At 43.3% G+C, this 14,089-nt stretch overlaps 1 protein-coding gene across 3 annotated transcripts in view; it reads left to right on the plus strand.

Annotated features, from left to right (window-relative positions):
- Positions 1 to 14,089, plus strand: part of SEMA6A (semaphorin 6A) — a 130,383-nt gene that overhangs the window by 78,049 nt on the left and 38,245 nt on the right. For all 3 annotated transcript variants that reach the window (XM_024743394.1, XM_024743393.1, XM_024743395.1), the window contains exons 7-11: positions 3,366 to 3,456; positions 6,396 to 6,515; positions 7,210 to 7,298; positions 8,160 to 8,377; positions 11,909 to 12,040. In XM_024743394.1, the coding sequence (XP_024599162.1) occupies positions 3,366 to 3,456; positions 6,396 to 6,515; positions 7,210 to 7,298; positions 8,160 to 8,377; positions 11,909 to 12,040 (650 nt within the window). The remainder of the gene's footprint in view (positions 1 to 3,365; positions 3,457 to 6,395; positions 6,516 to 7,209; positions 7,299 to 8,159; positions 8,378 to 11,908; positions 12,041 to 14,089) is intronic.

The raw sequence follows: 14,089 nt of genomic DNA on the forward strand, positions 1-14,089 counted from the left end.
CTGATTTAAATGTTAATCTCGTATAAAACCCCTCAATATCAAGAATAATGTTGGACCACATATCTGGGCACTGTGGCCCAGCCAAGTTAGACATAAAATTAACCATTACACTGTCTTAAAATAGATGAGGAGAAAAGCTTGGGGTCACACATAGAGCAATAAAGAAGAGTGAATAAGGGCAGATTTTATTTTATTTTTTTTATTATTATTTTTTTTGCGGTACACGGGCCTTTCACTGTTGTGGCCTCTCCCGTTGCGGAGCACAGGCTCCAGACGCTCAGGCTCAGCGGCCATGGCTCGCGGGCCCAGCCGCTCCGTGGTATGTGGGGTTTTCCCGGACCAGGGCACAAACCCGTGTCCCCTGCATCGGCAGACAGACTCTCAACTACTGCGCCACCAGGGAAGCCCTTACACAGTTTTTGTAACAGAAGTAAGCTGAATATATTAGAGAGATTAGAGCCCCAAATAAGATTATCTGGGGAAGAATTCTGAAGGCCGCCCACTATAAATCTACAACTACACTCCACACCTTTTCCCTCCTGTTCTCTAAACCTCTTGAATTTCTGCACAAGTCAGGCTGGTTCTTAGTATAATTATCTGTACCCTATGGTGATTTAATTTACTAGGGGCTGCTATTAAGTCTAAGATCTGATGACTGCTACAAGGATTAGTTCTTACTTCATGGAAGGAGGATTTCACCATGGCATTGTTTTGTCTCTGGACTTTTCCAAGTTCCCAAACCAATACATTAATTCTTCATTGCTTCCTGCCCTTGACTAGCTATAGCCGCTTTTTTAGAAGTAGGTACATTTTGAAGCACATATCCCCACTGTATATTATTGTTTCCCCATTGCCAGGATTACAGCATGCACTGCTTGGGATAACAGCATTTCCGTTGCATCATTGTGTACTAAGCCTCACTTTGAATACTTGCCACAGACCGCAAAGTCTGTCACAGTTCATCAGGAAGCTCTCCTTGGGACAAAATATTAGGAAAAGACTTTCATAAAAATGTGCTGGGGCGAGAGTACATTTGCTTTAAAGGATGTCTAACTTGAACATCTTTTCCCTAAGATTACATTTTTAACACACTGCTTTATGTGATTCTCGGCTACAGTTTAAACAAATAGGATGGCTTCGATGGGGGAGATTTCAAAGTGCTTGTACATAGAAATGGCCTGTCATATCCCTGAAGAGGTTTCTGTGGGTTGAGGGCAAAGGGCTAGTGTTGGACAACACTAGCGGCTGCTCAGTAAGAACCTCGCTCCTTCCTCCTGGGCAGCAACTCCAAGCACCTTGATTTAAGGCACCCCGATTTAGTGCTAAAGGCCTTTTCACAGATCCTTCCTCAGCACCACTGCTGTCTTAGGTTTATCTTCTTTCCGTTTTCATATTATGTAGTCAAACCAGACAACTGCCAGATGATACACAAAATACCCTAAAACCGTAAAGAAGACTGAACTACAGAGAGGGTCAAAACATTAATAATGTGGAGGAGATCTGTCTAGGGACTCTGTGCTTATGAGATTTAAATTCTAGGACGATCCATGGTGTAAGGAAGAAGCCTGTGTGGTAGGAACCCCCTTAATTATTGGTCTAGGTGGACCAACCACTGACCAGTGTTAGTGGCTGATCATCAGAGGTTCATTTCCTGCTCACATCACAGTCAAGTGTGGGTCAGTGACAGAGGTTCTGTTCTATGAGGAGGTTATTCAGAAAGCCAGCTCCATTCTGCTCTTGTGTCTGCCATCTCTTAGGATCTTGGAATTCTCCACTGGATCCTCTGTATCTAAGGGAAGAATGTGGAAAGAGAGCAAGAGGGGAGGACCCTGGAAGGTTTTTAGAGGCCAGACCTAGAGGTGGTGCAGAGCCTTACACACACCCCATTGGCCAGAGCTCAGTCATGTGATCATACCTGACCTGCAAGGGAGGATGGGAAATGTAGTTTAGCGGGATATGCAGGAAAGGCAAATGAAATTTGGTGAACAGATAGTAAGGCCCTGCCTCACCTGCAAATGCCTATGGAGCCAGACAGGTAACTCACAGGAGTGAAGCATTCAGGTTGTCAGGATAATCTGTGGGTGAAGGAGCCCTGGTGCTAAAGACCACGTGCCTGTTTGAAGAAAATGGCAGGGGCTGCCATTACTCAAATATAGCCTGCTGCCACTTGGGTAAGAACAGCCTAAACTGACTTTCCAACTTGTTCAAAAGAAGCAAGAAATCCAGGTTTTTATATGCAATCTCCCTGTTTTAAAATAGGGCTCACAGGGGCTTCCCTGGTGGCACAGTGGTTAAGAATCCACCTGCCAACGCAGGGGACACGGGTTCGAGCCCTGGTCCGGGAAGATCCCACATGCCGCGGAGCAACTAAGCCCGTGCGCCACAACTACTGAGCCTACACTCTAGAGCGCACAAGCCACAACTACTGAGCTCACATGCCACAACTACTGAAGCCCGTATGCCTAGAGCCCACGCTCTGCAACACGAGAAGCCTGCACACCACAACAAAGAGCAGCCTCTGCTCGGCACTAGAGAAAGACCGCGCACGGCAACAAAGACCCAACGCAGCAAAAGTAAATAAAGTTTTTAAAAATAGGGCTCACAGGCAGGCCAGTAATAACCCCTTGCCAGTAATAATCTCTAGCTCACAGGAACAAGGCCAGGGCTGGGCAGTAGGAGATGGAAGTCAAGCAGCAGCCTGTGGCTGTTGGGAGCCTCTCAGCTTCTGGGCCTTTCTCACCTGCACAGTCTGAGGATGGGACATGTTTCTGAAGTAGGTACAAAGGCTACCTCAGCTCTGCTTGCATCCATGTTTTTGTTCCTTTGCTGACACCATACTATTCTCATCAGGTAACCCGAGAAAGAATTCCAGCGTCGTCTTCTAGGATTTAACCCACAAAGGCAGGACTCCTCGGGCACAACAAAACCAAAACTGAAGTCATTCTCTATAGAGTTCATGACTCAACAGATAATTCATGCAGAGTAGAGGAAGGAGGGGAATTAAGTTTTCCTGGTGTCTGCCTCAGAAATTCCTTTTCCAAGGAGGAAGATGCTACTTCTTGAGCATTTCAGAATGATGCTCTTTATTGGAATAAAGGAATCTCTTTATTGTAGTGGTTCAGCGTCAAGCAGACATGACTGAATTTCTGACTCTCCTAGCCGTAGAATCTTAGTCAAGTGACTTAATCTCTCTAAACCTCAGCTTCGTCATCTGAAACCGAAAGACTTACCTCAGAGGGTATTCGAGGATTATTTGCGCCATGCATATGAATTACTTAGCAAATTGAGAGCTTTGTAAATATTAGTTGCTATTTTACTACTGTTGGTTTCTGTTGTTCTTAATTAAGTCCCATTATTTCATTTAGATGGATACTTTGGAACCTTTTGGGGATGAATTTAGTGGAATGGCCAGATGCCCTTACGATGCCAAACATGCCAACGTTGCACTGTTTGCAGGTAAATGACCTGATTTCTTCTCATTGCATTTGCTTTTGCGTGCTGAGCCTGTGGCCGCACATCTCCTCTGGAGGATTTGCAGAGTCACAGTTGTACTTGGATTCTCTAGTGAACAGTGTAATTAACAACACCTTTTCCGTTTGAAATTCATATGGAAACTGTACTTTCGCTTCTTAAGAGAAGTCTTTGCCACGCCTACCCGTGCTTTTGTGCCTTCAGAAAGAATAACAACTTTGTACTGAACGTGCGACATACTGGTTAGGGCACGCTTGGGCTGAGATACTAGAATATCCCACCTTGAACCACCAACGTGGATTGAGTATTTAAGGTAGGGTAGACTTTGGGGTTGGTTTGATTCTACAACTCAACAATCTCATCCAGGACACAGGTCCTTTTCATTTCTCTGCTCTGCTTCCTTTCTTTCTCTGAGAGAGACTGGCTGTTCTCAGAGTCATAGGATGGCTGCCGGGGCTCAATTAGGGCTACATGTCCTCTTGTCTACATATAGAAGGGAGAAGGAAAGGGACAAAAGGAAGCTTTTGGAAGCTCTATCAGAGCAGTGAGACCACGTACTCATAAGTTAGCAGCAAAGATCTTCTCAAATATCATTGACCTGATTAGGTTGCATGCCTATCTCCGCTAGAAAAATTGCAGTGGCCAAGGGGACGATACTGATTAGCGGAGCTTGACCCATACGCCCCATCCCTACTCCTTCCTTCCATTGCAAAGGATATAAAACAACAGCAAGGAAGCCATGACTTTCAGACTGGGATTTCTGTGTGCGCATGTGTGTGTGTTTTAATTAGAAATTTATTTAGGAATTCACGGCCAGCTGTGCACGTGGAGGTGGGTACAGGGAGAAGTGTTGGTATAATAGTGATTGTTATGGCATGTAATAAAGCAGTTAGCTATAATTTCCATCACAGCAGCTAAAAACCGGCACATCCTAGCCAGATAAGAGATTTTAGGGCTTCGATTATGAAAAAGGATTAGCTCCTTGAACTTCATCCTCAGTGTCATCCGTTTGTGGGCCTGAATGTGCAGTCAAAGATTGAAGAAGTGGTTTTTGCCAGGTTCAGAAGGAAACGTTTCTCAGGTTCTCCTCCAAAGGTAGAGCACAGCATTGTCGGGAAGCAGCATTGTGAGAAACACAAAGTCTTGTAAACCTGTTTGTAAGCATGGTCAGGGGCAAGGCCAGTGGTTAGGGTGTTTGAGCATATTCCATAACTTGTGCAGCAACACTTTTCTGACGCTTGGCACCTGCATTCGTCAGTACCGTGGAGGATGTGGACTGCAGTAGAGAACACAAGTTTAAGCATTAACTAAAAAGAAGTAGCTTGAGGTAGAAAGAGGAGAATGGGCAGAGTGTTTACTAAGGCCACCAAGCTTCAAGAAGCAAGCCATGTGAGACCATACTGTGACTGCCCCTCTGCCCCCTCCAACACGTATACTTGAATCAGTGTTCACTGAAATGTCTGAAATCTCATAAGAGCTCAGCCCTTATAAACAGAAGATATTTGTTGCACCTCAACGGTTGCCATATTACGAAGAGTGCCAAAATAGTACTTGATGTTACAAGTAAAAGTTCTGGTGAGATACCCAGTGTACAGGGGAGTGTTCAACAGCGATAACCACACACGCACACACAGTGCTCCCACTGCCCTCCACTCTTCCGGTGTATCTGAATGACCTGGGGCTAGGATTCTATAGGACAAGTTGTGATTTTTGTAGACATATGTTTATCAATAGAAAGGTGTATGTCTGCAGTTAAAATCTAACCCAAACAGTCAACGCTTACTGATATATGAATGCCAAGAGTGTAGATGTGAAGACAGCTCTATCCTGAAACTAAGCAAATGTCAGTTAAGACCAAAAGTAGACATCAAGAACTTTGCTTGGGTATGTCTGGATAAGATTTTTTTAAAGAAAAACCATATGCTTATTCCACAGTGGAAGGGCTTAAAAGAATACTGTATTGTATATAAACCACTTTTGAAGATGCTTTCGAAGCCACAATTAATGAAGATATGTAATCCATTAAAAATGAGCCAAGGAAGTAATTTTTTGTATTAAATATAATTAGTGTTTCCATTTCATCTACATAGATTTTGCTATTCCAGAACAGCCCATTTGATTATTTGTGTAAACAGTGCTTGCTAATCCGCGAAAAGAACGCAAAATTTCAAGGATTCACCTTCAGTCATCTTCGCTCTCTTTTGCCTTGAATGTATCCTCAAGCATAAGTCCCAAAGAGCATGAATTCTTAAAGAAAGACCAATCTGAACTCAGCACCATCCCTTCCCCGCCCCACTTTACTTTGGCTTCTTATATATCAGAATGTTCTCAGTTTGTGACTTTGGAAATAATGAAGCAAATATTTCTTAAATGGAAAGCGAGATCGGCAGGGCTTAGTGGCTCTCATGACTGAGGTAAAGAGGGGCAGAGACGCGCAGGATACACGTAGCAATTTTAGTCAGCTCTTTTTTGCTCACGAATCCCCTTTCTTCAACTTCCCTCACCTGCTCAGGCCGAGGACGCTGTTACTTCTGCTTGCACTTAAATCTTCTGGTGATTAAAATCAGCCTCTATCTTTCCCTGGGCTCCTCCCTAATCCAGTTTACCAGGGTGTGGTGGCAGTGGCAGCGTCCAAGAGGCCTTGGCCTTGAGATTTCGGTCAAGGTACATCTAGTCGAGTGAAGCAAACAACATGTTTCATTTACCCTGTTCCCTGAGCTGCTGCTTAGAAATTGCCGTGCAGTTTAGAAAATGAAAAATGTTTCATCTCTCAGGATCCCAATTGAAAATGGTTAGGAATGTGGGCCAAGTGCCCTATCTTATCTACCTGATACAGGAAAGCTGGGGCGGGGGAGGCCTCTATTATTCCCGCATGCCCACTGTCTTGCTGCAACTCCGACCACCTCTTCTCTTTCTCTTTGAAGACGGAAAACTGTACTCTGCTACAGTGACTGACTTCCTGGCCATTGATGCAGTCATCTACCGGAGTCTCGGAGACAGCCCAACCCTACGGACCGTCAAGCATGATTCAAAATGGTTGAAAGGTGAACAAACAAAAGAAGAAAAGGAGGGGAGGTGGGGGAGATACATATCCTGAGGGAGATTCAGAGCCTGGATGGACCAGACTGTAGTTGCATTTTAGTGATAGGGCTTCTCACGGACGGGAAGGTGGAAGTTGCACCTTCTGCCCCCAGTTGATTGATTTACCTCCCCTTTTCACTTCCCATGAGTTTCTGGAGTGTTATCAAAACTACCAATGCCACTATAATAGAACACGTGACATGTATCTTTCCTGCTTCAAGCTCTCATTTCAGAGTCCCACGTGAAAACAACTAAACACTTCATTCATGGGAGGGAACAGGGGACTGGAGGTGGTGGGGAACAGGAAAAAAGCTGTTCACAACACTGTATGAGTCGAGGGTGACAAAGGGATGTGTACAAAATCCATTCTGTAATTTGAGCGTTGTATTGTGGAAAATAAAATGACATAGATATGCAAAACTCATTTATTCTTCACTGTTCATTACAACTGCTTCTGAAAGATAAAAATCTGTAGGCTTAAATGCTTTCTGAAATCACCAGCACTTGCATGTGTGAAGTCACTAGAAATGGTTAGTGTTAACCAAATGTCTAATGGCCCTACACTTTTAATTAATAACATGTCTTTGGTTGCAGCTGATTGCAGTTCTTTTAACTCTGTGTGACATGTCCCCAATTAAAGTGCCCATTTGTCCACAGAACCGTATTTTGTCCAAGCGGTAGATTATGGAGACTACATCTACTTCTTCTTTAGGGAAATAGCGGTGGAGTACAACACCATGGGAAAGGTAAGAGGGGAGGATGTCTCAATTTGGGGCCAGTGTGGTTATCAATGACTTTGAAATAAGAACCGTAAATCTAATGACAAGGTCGTCGTTTTGAGAAGATCCAGCCAAAGACGGGTGGAAGTGAAACATTTCGCTTCCTCAAACCCCTGTATGCTTTTTCTGAGTAGTGACAGATTACAGGGAAACCTCTTAAATGTTTATATTGAAAATTTAATAGATAGATGTTGGGTTGATTTCATACTGAGTTTCAAGTACCTTAAGATGTGGTTTCCGGGTCCACTCATCAGGGTTTTTTTTGCTTTAAATTGAGTCGCTCCAGAGAGAGAGTGTAAATGTTCTATATCTTTTAAGAAAACCAGGGGTCTTGACTGTATTACAAAAAGCAACAGAACACTTAGGGGATGTCTATTTCAGTTATTTTTATCAGAGAGTAGATCAAGATCACTAAGTTAGAGGGCACAATTCAATGCCGGGGTGGCTTGCACAGTTAGAGGAATTCAGAGCATGAGATGCAGAACCCAGAGGCAGCTAGTGAGCATGGCCGAGATGGTGCATACAAGTGTGCTTTTGTTTGAGGAAATAAAAAGCTAAGCAGTCTGTATGGAAATGAGTTTATGTGGCTGGGAGCTGATCCCCTGAAGGATTTATGGCTCTGTATTAAATGCTACAGCCTTATCTTTCAAAACATGCTGTTCCAATGCTGAGTTTTTCCCTTCTTTTTTTCTTGCTACTGATTTTAGAAACACAGGATTAAGTTAAGCACCTTGTTGTTCTGTTTCTGTTTTCTAAGAAAGGCAAACTCTACTAAGATCTCCACGAAAAGTAAGTGCATTCCATTTTCTCCATGTTTTTCCTCTGCAGGTAGTTTTCCCAAGAGTGGCTCAGGTTTGTAAGAATGACATGGGAGGGTCACAAAGAGTCCTGGAGAAACAGTGGACATCTTTCCTTAAAGCTCGCCTGAACTGCTCAGTTCCAGGGGACTCTCATTTTTATTTCAACATCCTCCAGGCCGTTACAGACGTGATTCGTATTAATGGCCGTGATGTTGTCCTGGCAACCTTTTCCACACCTTATAACAGGTAACCATGCCCTGGCTGTGTGGACCTAATCGGTCCTTCCTGGCTTCCTTTTCCCAAGGGGTTGTTGTCTAACACACAAGATTTGCAACTGATGGAAAAATTGCCATTCACTCTTTGTAGTTAAGAAGCACTTAACATTCAGTTTTCATCAACAAATTAACAGTCACTTATAAGCACTGTTAGAGTAGGATTCCGGAGAAAGTAATTAGATAAATTATAACAATATAGTCTTTTCATATGCCTGGGGTATAAACACTATTCATGTGCTATTCCTCAATCCCTCCCGTAATCTTGAAAAGTGAATACTGCTGCCTTCTTTTTACACTTGAGGAAACTGAGTTCAATTATACTATCTGGTCCAGGTAGCCAATGGGTGGAAGCAGCAGTTTTGGAACTCAAGAATGTTCCTCCTTTCCCTTCTAGGTCATCTAACATTTTATTTGACTTTTAATATCTCTATGACTAGATCAGTAATTTTTGAAGTAAAAACACTGGAAACTTATTAAAATGCTACAGAGTGACATTTAGGAATTAGATGAGTCCATCTTGCATCCCACCTAAGGGACCCTGGTTATTATCCTATCAGAGGAACCAGGATCCCAACCACAGCACTACTGTCTGACTCTGGAGGGTTCTACTGACGACTTACAAGTCATCAAACGTTGCACGGAGAAATACCGTCTCAGCCTGTTCACCCCTATTTTTGTATTTACTTAAGCTAAGACACTGAGCTATTAAATGGCACACTAATAACTGTCCCTGGAACAGTGAAATGTGTAGAGACTAAAGAACAGAAGGAACAGGGACACTGTGTTCCCTGGTACTTGGCTCTCCCAAACCTTAGAGTACTAGCACCATTGTGTGGAAATGATCCTAACTCTGGCCATGGTCATGAAATTGAAATACATGTACTATATTCTCACTTCCGTGTAGAATTCTGTGTGTTCCATGTAATCTTCCATAAGGAATGCACTGTTTTGTTTTGGATTATACTTTTTACAAAAACTCTGAAGAACTTGATGAGTGGCTAGATGACAGGATAGCCGCTAGGAAGAAATGCTTAAGAATTGGGTAGAGCCCAGAACAGAGCTAGCTGAAAGATGAAATAATGTTCCCCAATTATATGGAGGGCAAGAGTCAAGAGTTCCCACTGAAGAGATATGAAAACATAAACCCATACTGCAGCAAGAGGTATTGAGTTCGGTTTAAATAAGCTGCAACCATCTGAAGGAATTTTTAGACTTGAGGATAGAAAAGATTAAAACATTCAGGCCTTGACTGCTGGAACCGATGTATCTAGTAGTGTTGAAAAAGAATACTATTTTGGAACACAGAATGTAGGTGCCAGTGGAGTTTCAGAGCACATTTCTAGTTTTTGTGTGTGTTTTTTGAGAGGGTGAGTCACTTCATGATTACAATAGAGTAGTAGATTCCTGCGTATTATGTATACTCCCATCTAAAGAATTTTCTTAAAAGGGCCCTAGGAAACATTCAATTAGTGCGTGCTAATGCAGTCTCAGAAACCGTATCTGTTTAGTAAAATCAGGAAATGGCAAAGATATGCATACCAGTTTTCATATATAAATTATGGCCCCTCTCTTGTTTTACTCCCTCTGGTTTCATCCCTCTCCACGGGCTCCTCCACACACGCACACTTCATCATGTCAGGTTGTTTCAAACCCTTTAGGTGCTCCTCTCTGCCCTGGGGATAAAGCCCAGCTTCCTTGGCGTAGCATGCAGGCTCCCTCCTGATCAGGCACGGGCTCCTCCTCCAGCGCACAGGGCTTACCCGAGTTTGCTCATGCCCTGCTCTCTGCCAGGTCTGCCCACCCAACCCGTGTCTGTCTGCCCACTGAACCCCCGGGAATGCTCCAAGCCGCGGCTCCAGCTGCCTCCCATGGAACCCTGCACATACCTCTTTTTACCAGATTGTGTTGGAATATTTCTTTTTTTTTTTTTTTTTTTTTTTTTTTTTTTTTGCTGTTGTTTTCTTACACACTGAACTGTGAGGCAGCTGAGAGCAGGATGCCCTTACTTACTGACATTCACTGCTGGAGATTAGGGATTCCATAAATATAGGCTGAATGAACAGAAGATGGGAAGAAAGGGAGGGAATAAAGCAGGGAAGGAAAAAGAAAGGATTTACAAATGAGTATAACCTTAGGAAGATTATAAAACCCTAGGGTATCTTTAGCTGTTAGGAAGTGCCTCATAAAATACTTCAGTATTTATCCTATTTTTCTTAATATTTAAGGTAAATAGGTACACCTCTTACTTTTAGGAAAGCGAGATGTGGAGAGAGTCTTACAAAATTAAATAATGCTGGGGGTTCTGAAATTTCAAAACAAATGGGGATCACTGTCTTATTACAGACTCAATACTATGAATACACACACACACACACACACACAGACACACACACACACGCTACATACTTTAAAATTCATCCTGCCACCTTGTTTTAAATAAGCTTTCTAATCCTCTCCCTATTTCTTGCTTTATTAGTAATACTTCATAACTGTGTTATGAAATTAAAGATGGCATAAAATTCTCCTAATCACATATGAAGCGATTTCCGTATCCTTTCAACATCTGCAAAATCAGGACTAAATCATTCTTTCTCCCTGGATGATGTTTATGCTGCAAAGTGCTTGTGTCTTGCCCTGGATGCCTCTGTGTGCAGTGACCCACTACCTCAAAGCCTGATTAAAACTGTTGGCCAGCCAGTGGCTGAAATTTATTTGATCAAAATCAAGGAACGACCGCAGCCAAAAACAAACATGGGTTTAAGCAGTGTACCTAGATGAATGAATAATTCATGTCTGTTCACCACTGATGCAAAAAAGAAAAATCCCAAAATCCTTCTAGGAGCGTCAGGCAAGAATGTAATTATAGGTAGAGATTACTGTCATTATTATTATTTAGCACGTAATAGAGCATTTTATTTGCAAAGTGTTGGTGCTTTAGAGATTTAAATTGTTTAGTCTTATGCAAATAAACAGGAAGTAAACTTTGCAATGTTCAGTGACTAACATAAAATATGGTTGGGTTCCTCACACATACATCCTCACTCCTGAAGTCCTAGGCTTGAGAAACTAAATTCAAAGAAGGAATATGTGAACAGTAGGGGCACTTTTACTTCAAATTTTCACCAGTATTAGAGATGCAGAATGTTGTCCAAACGTTTTATCTTTGGTTTAAAGACTGATAATTTCAGGGAATTCATGAAACTTATAAATCACCAGCTCACCCATTCCTCCTTTATAAACAAAAGCAGTGCCAGACACAGACATAAAGAGATTTTCCTCTATGATTCTGCTGTAACTAGCCCTTTCTTTAAGGCCACTGATGCAAATTTGAGTCACAGAAACATTCTCCTTATGAGCTAGGATCCCTTACATTTCTAGTGTTCAGGATGCGAACATTAAATTTCAACTGCCCGTACTAGGAAAGTTACTTTGGAGTATATTTTCCAAACTGCATGCGTGACTGTTGCATGGATAACACTTTGTGTGAAATGTCCTACTGCAGCATCCCTGGGTCTGCAGTGTGTGCCTATGACATGCATGATGTCGCCATTGTTTTTACTGGGAGATTCAAAGAACAGAAGTCTCCAGATTCCACATGGACACCAGTTCCTGATGAACGAGTGCCTAAGCCTAGGTATGTGCAAATATTTATACGGCTTTCTTGAATTTCTAGAAATGGTGCCATTTGCTCCCCTGATAATAAGCATCTTATAAACTGCAAACTAGTGCCTTCCATGCTGACCACGCAGATACAAATGCCAACACAACAGAAAGGCTGGTGAGGCCGTTTGCCTTCATTCCCTTAACCGAAACCCCAAATTACCTATAGTTGTATTCAAAACAGTGACTCTCTAGTCTTTTGCTTAGACTCCCTATCTGTGGATTATCCAATGCAATCCTAGGATGACAGGAACCATCTGGTCCAGCAGCCCCAATGGTCTATAGTTGACGAAATTGAGGCCCAGAGAGGTATAAAGTGAGTTGCGCAAGTTCACATCTCTGGGGAGATGATTTCCACCGCCCCTCCCCGCTTCTCTTCAGTTTTGCGGAGACCCATGTCTTTCAGCCTTAAAAAAAATGTAAAAGATAAATGGTGTTCCCTGGAGTTTGTGACTAGACTGGATCAGAGCTGATCCCGGACTCTGGGCCAAGGGCAGCAGGTACAATGGGCCATTATTAGGATGTCTCTGGTCTGTCAGGTTCTGGTCTGCTTGGGGTCCAGATGCACTGTTGATTCTCCCCTCCCCAAAATGTGCCCCAGGAGTGCTTTCATGAGGAACCTATTGTTGAGAGACAATACAGAGACCTTTTGGTCCTGTGGAATATCTATCAAATCCTCACACTAAACCAGTTAACTCATTCCTCCTAACTGGGACAGGATGAAACTCTCTCCCAGCCCTGTGCCTGCCCTGTTTCTGTGGCACACACTGCATACCTCCCATCACAGCATTCAACATCTAAGCTATATAGAAACATCCCTGTGTGTTCGGCTTCCTCCACTTAATTTGTGGAAGGAAACCCCGTGTCTTCTGAACTTTTTTGGTTTCCAACTCTCTCCTCCGACATCCAATCCCCCACACAAAATACCCAGCCCAATTCACTTAACTGAACTAACTTAGATGATATGAAACACTGTACCCACGGGAGAACCCTACAGTTCATCCATTTTCATCCCCTGAATTAAATGGCATGTGCATTCTGTTATTTATGGAGAGCAGACTAGGTGTAAAAAGCATACCCTGGCAACCTCAGAGAGATTCTCTAAGTCATTGCCTAGGATTCTTAGCTACCTTCCAGGTAAGCAGGAAGGGGAGTTAAGCTTAAGGGATCAGGTTTCAGGGAGTACTTATGTAATATGCTCCCCTGGGTATCGAAAGATGGTGTCACTCAGCTGTCACCAGGACACATACTTCAAGTGACTTTCTACTGGTGGCAGCATGTTTGCTTTCATCCTTCCACGTGCTGGCCTGTCTCTCTTACAGATATCTGGGCGCTTTCACTGGCTGGCTGGGTTAGTGCCGTGAAAGCGTGTGCCTGGGGCTAGACCCTGCCAGTGTTGTCAGGGTCCACTTTTCTCTCCTGCACCAGTGGGCAAAGCAGGTGTCTGGACAAGACTGGCGCCGGTGTTGCCCTGATCTGACTTTGCTGAGATGTGCCCTTGACTCCTAAAACCATATAATTTCTTTTAGAAATGAATTTTCAGTGTCATTGTTCAGAAATTTTAAAAATGCCTTTTCAGGCAAGAATTTCAGTGTAAATGGCTTTGCGTACCTACCCAAATCAAACAAAAACAATAAAAAACAAAATCCAAATGTTCTCTGACCCCCTAGTAATGAGAGATGGTTACACTGAGTCTAGCAGGTACGTAAGGCTGGCAGCTTTCTGAATGCCTTTGTTTTCTACATTTGTGAAAATGTCAGCCCAATTGTCTCTTTTTGTGGAGCAAATGCCTCCAGAAATTCTAGCAGTTTTTTGTTTGTTTGTTTGTTTTTCCTGTACGCAGGCCTCTCACTGTTGTGGCCTCTCCCGTTGCGGAGCACAGTCTCCAGACGCGCAGGCTCAGCGGCCATGGCTCACGGGTCCAGCCGCTCTGCAGCATGTGGGATCCTCCCGGACTGGGGCACGAACCCATGTCCCCTGCATCGGCAGGTGGACTCTCAACCACTGCGCCACCAGGGAAGCC

This window comes from Neophocaena asiaeorientalis, unplaced genomic scaffold (assembly GCF_003031525.2).
Source record: "Neophocaena asiaeorientalis asiaeorientalis breed wild unplaced genomic scaffold, Neophocaena_asiaeorientalis_V1.1 scaffold26, whole genome shotgun sequence".
Taxonomy (NCBI): domain Eukaryota; kingdom Metazoa; phylum Chordata; class Mammalia; order Artiodactyla; family Phocoenidae; genus Neophocaena; species Neophocaena asiaeorientalis.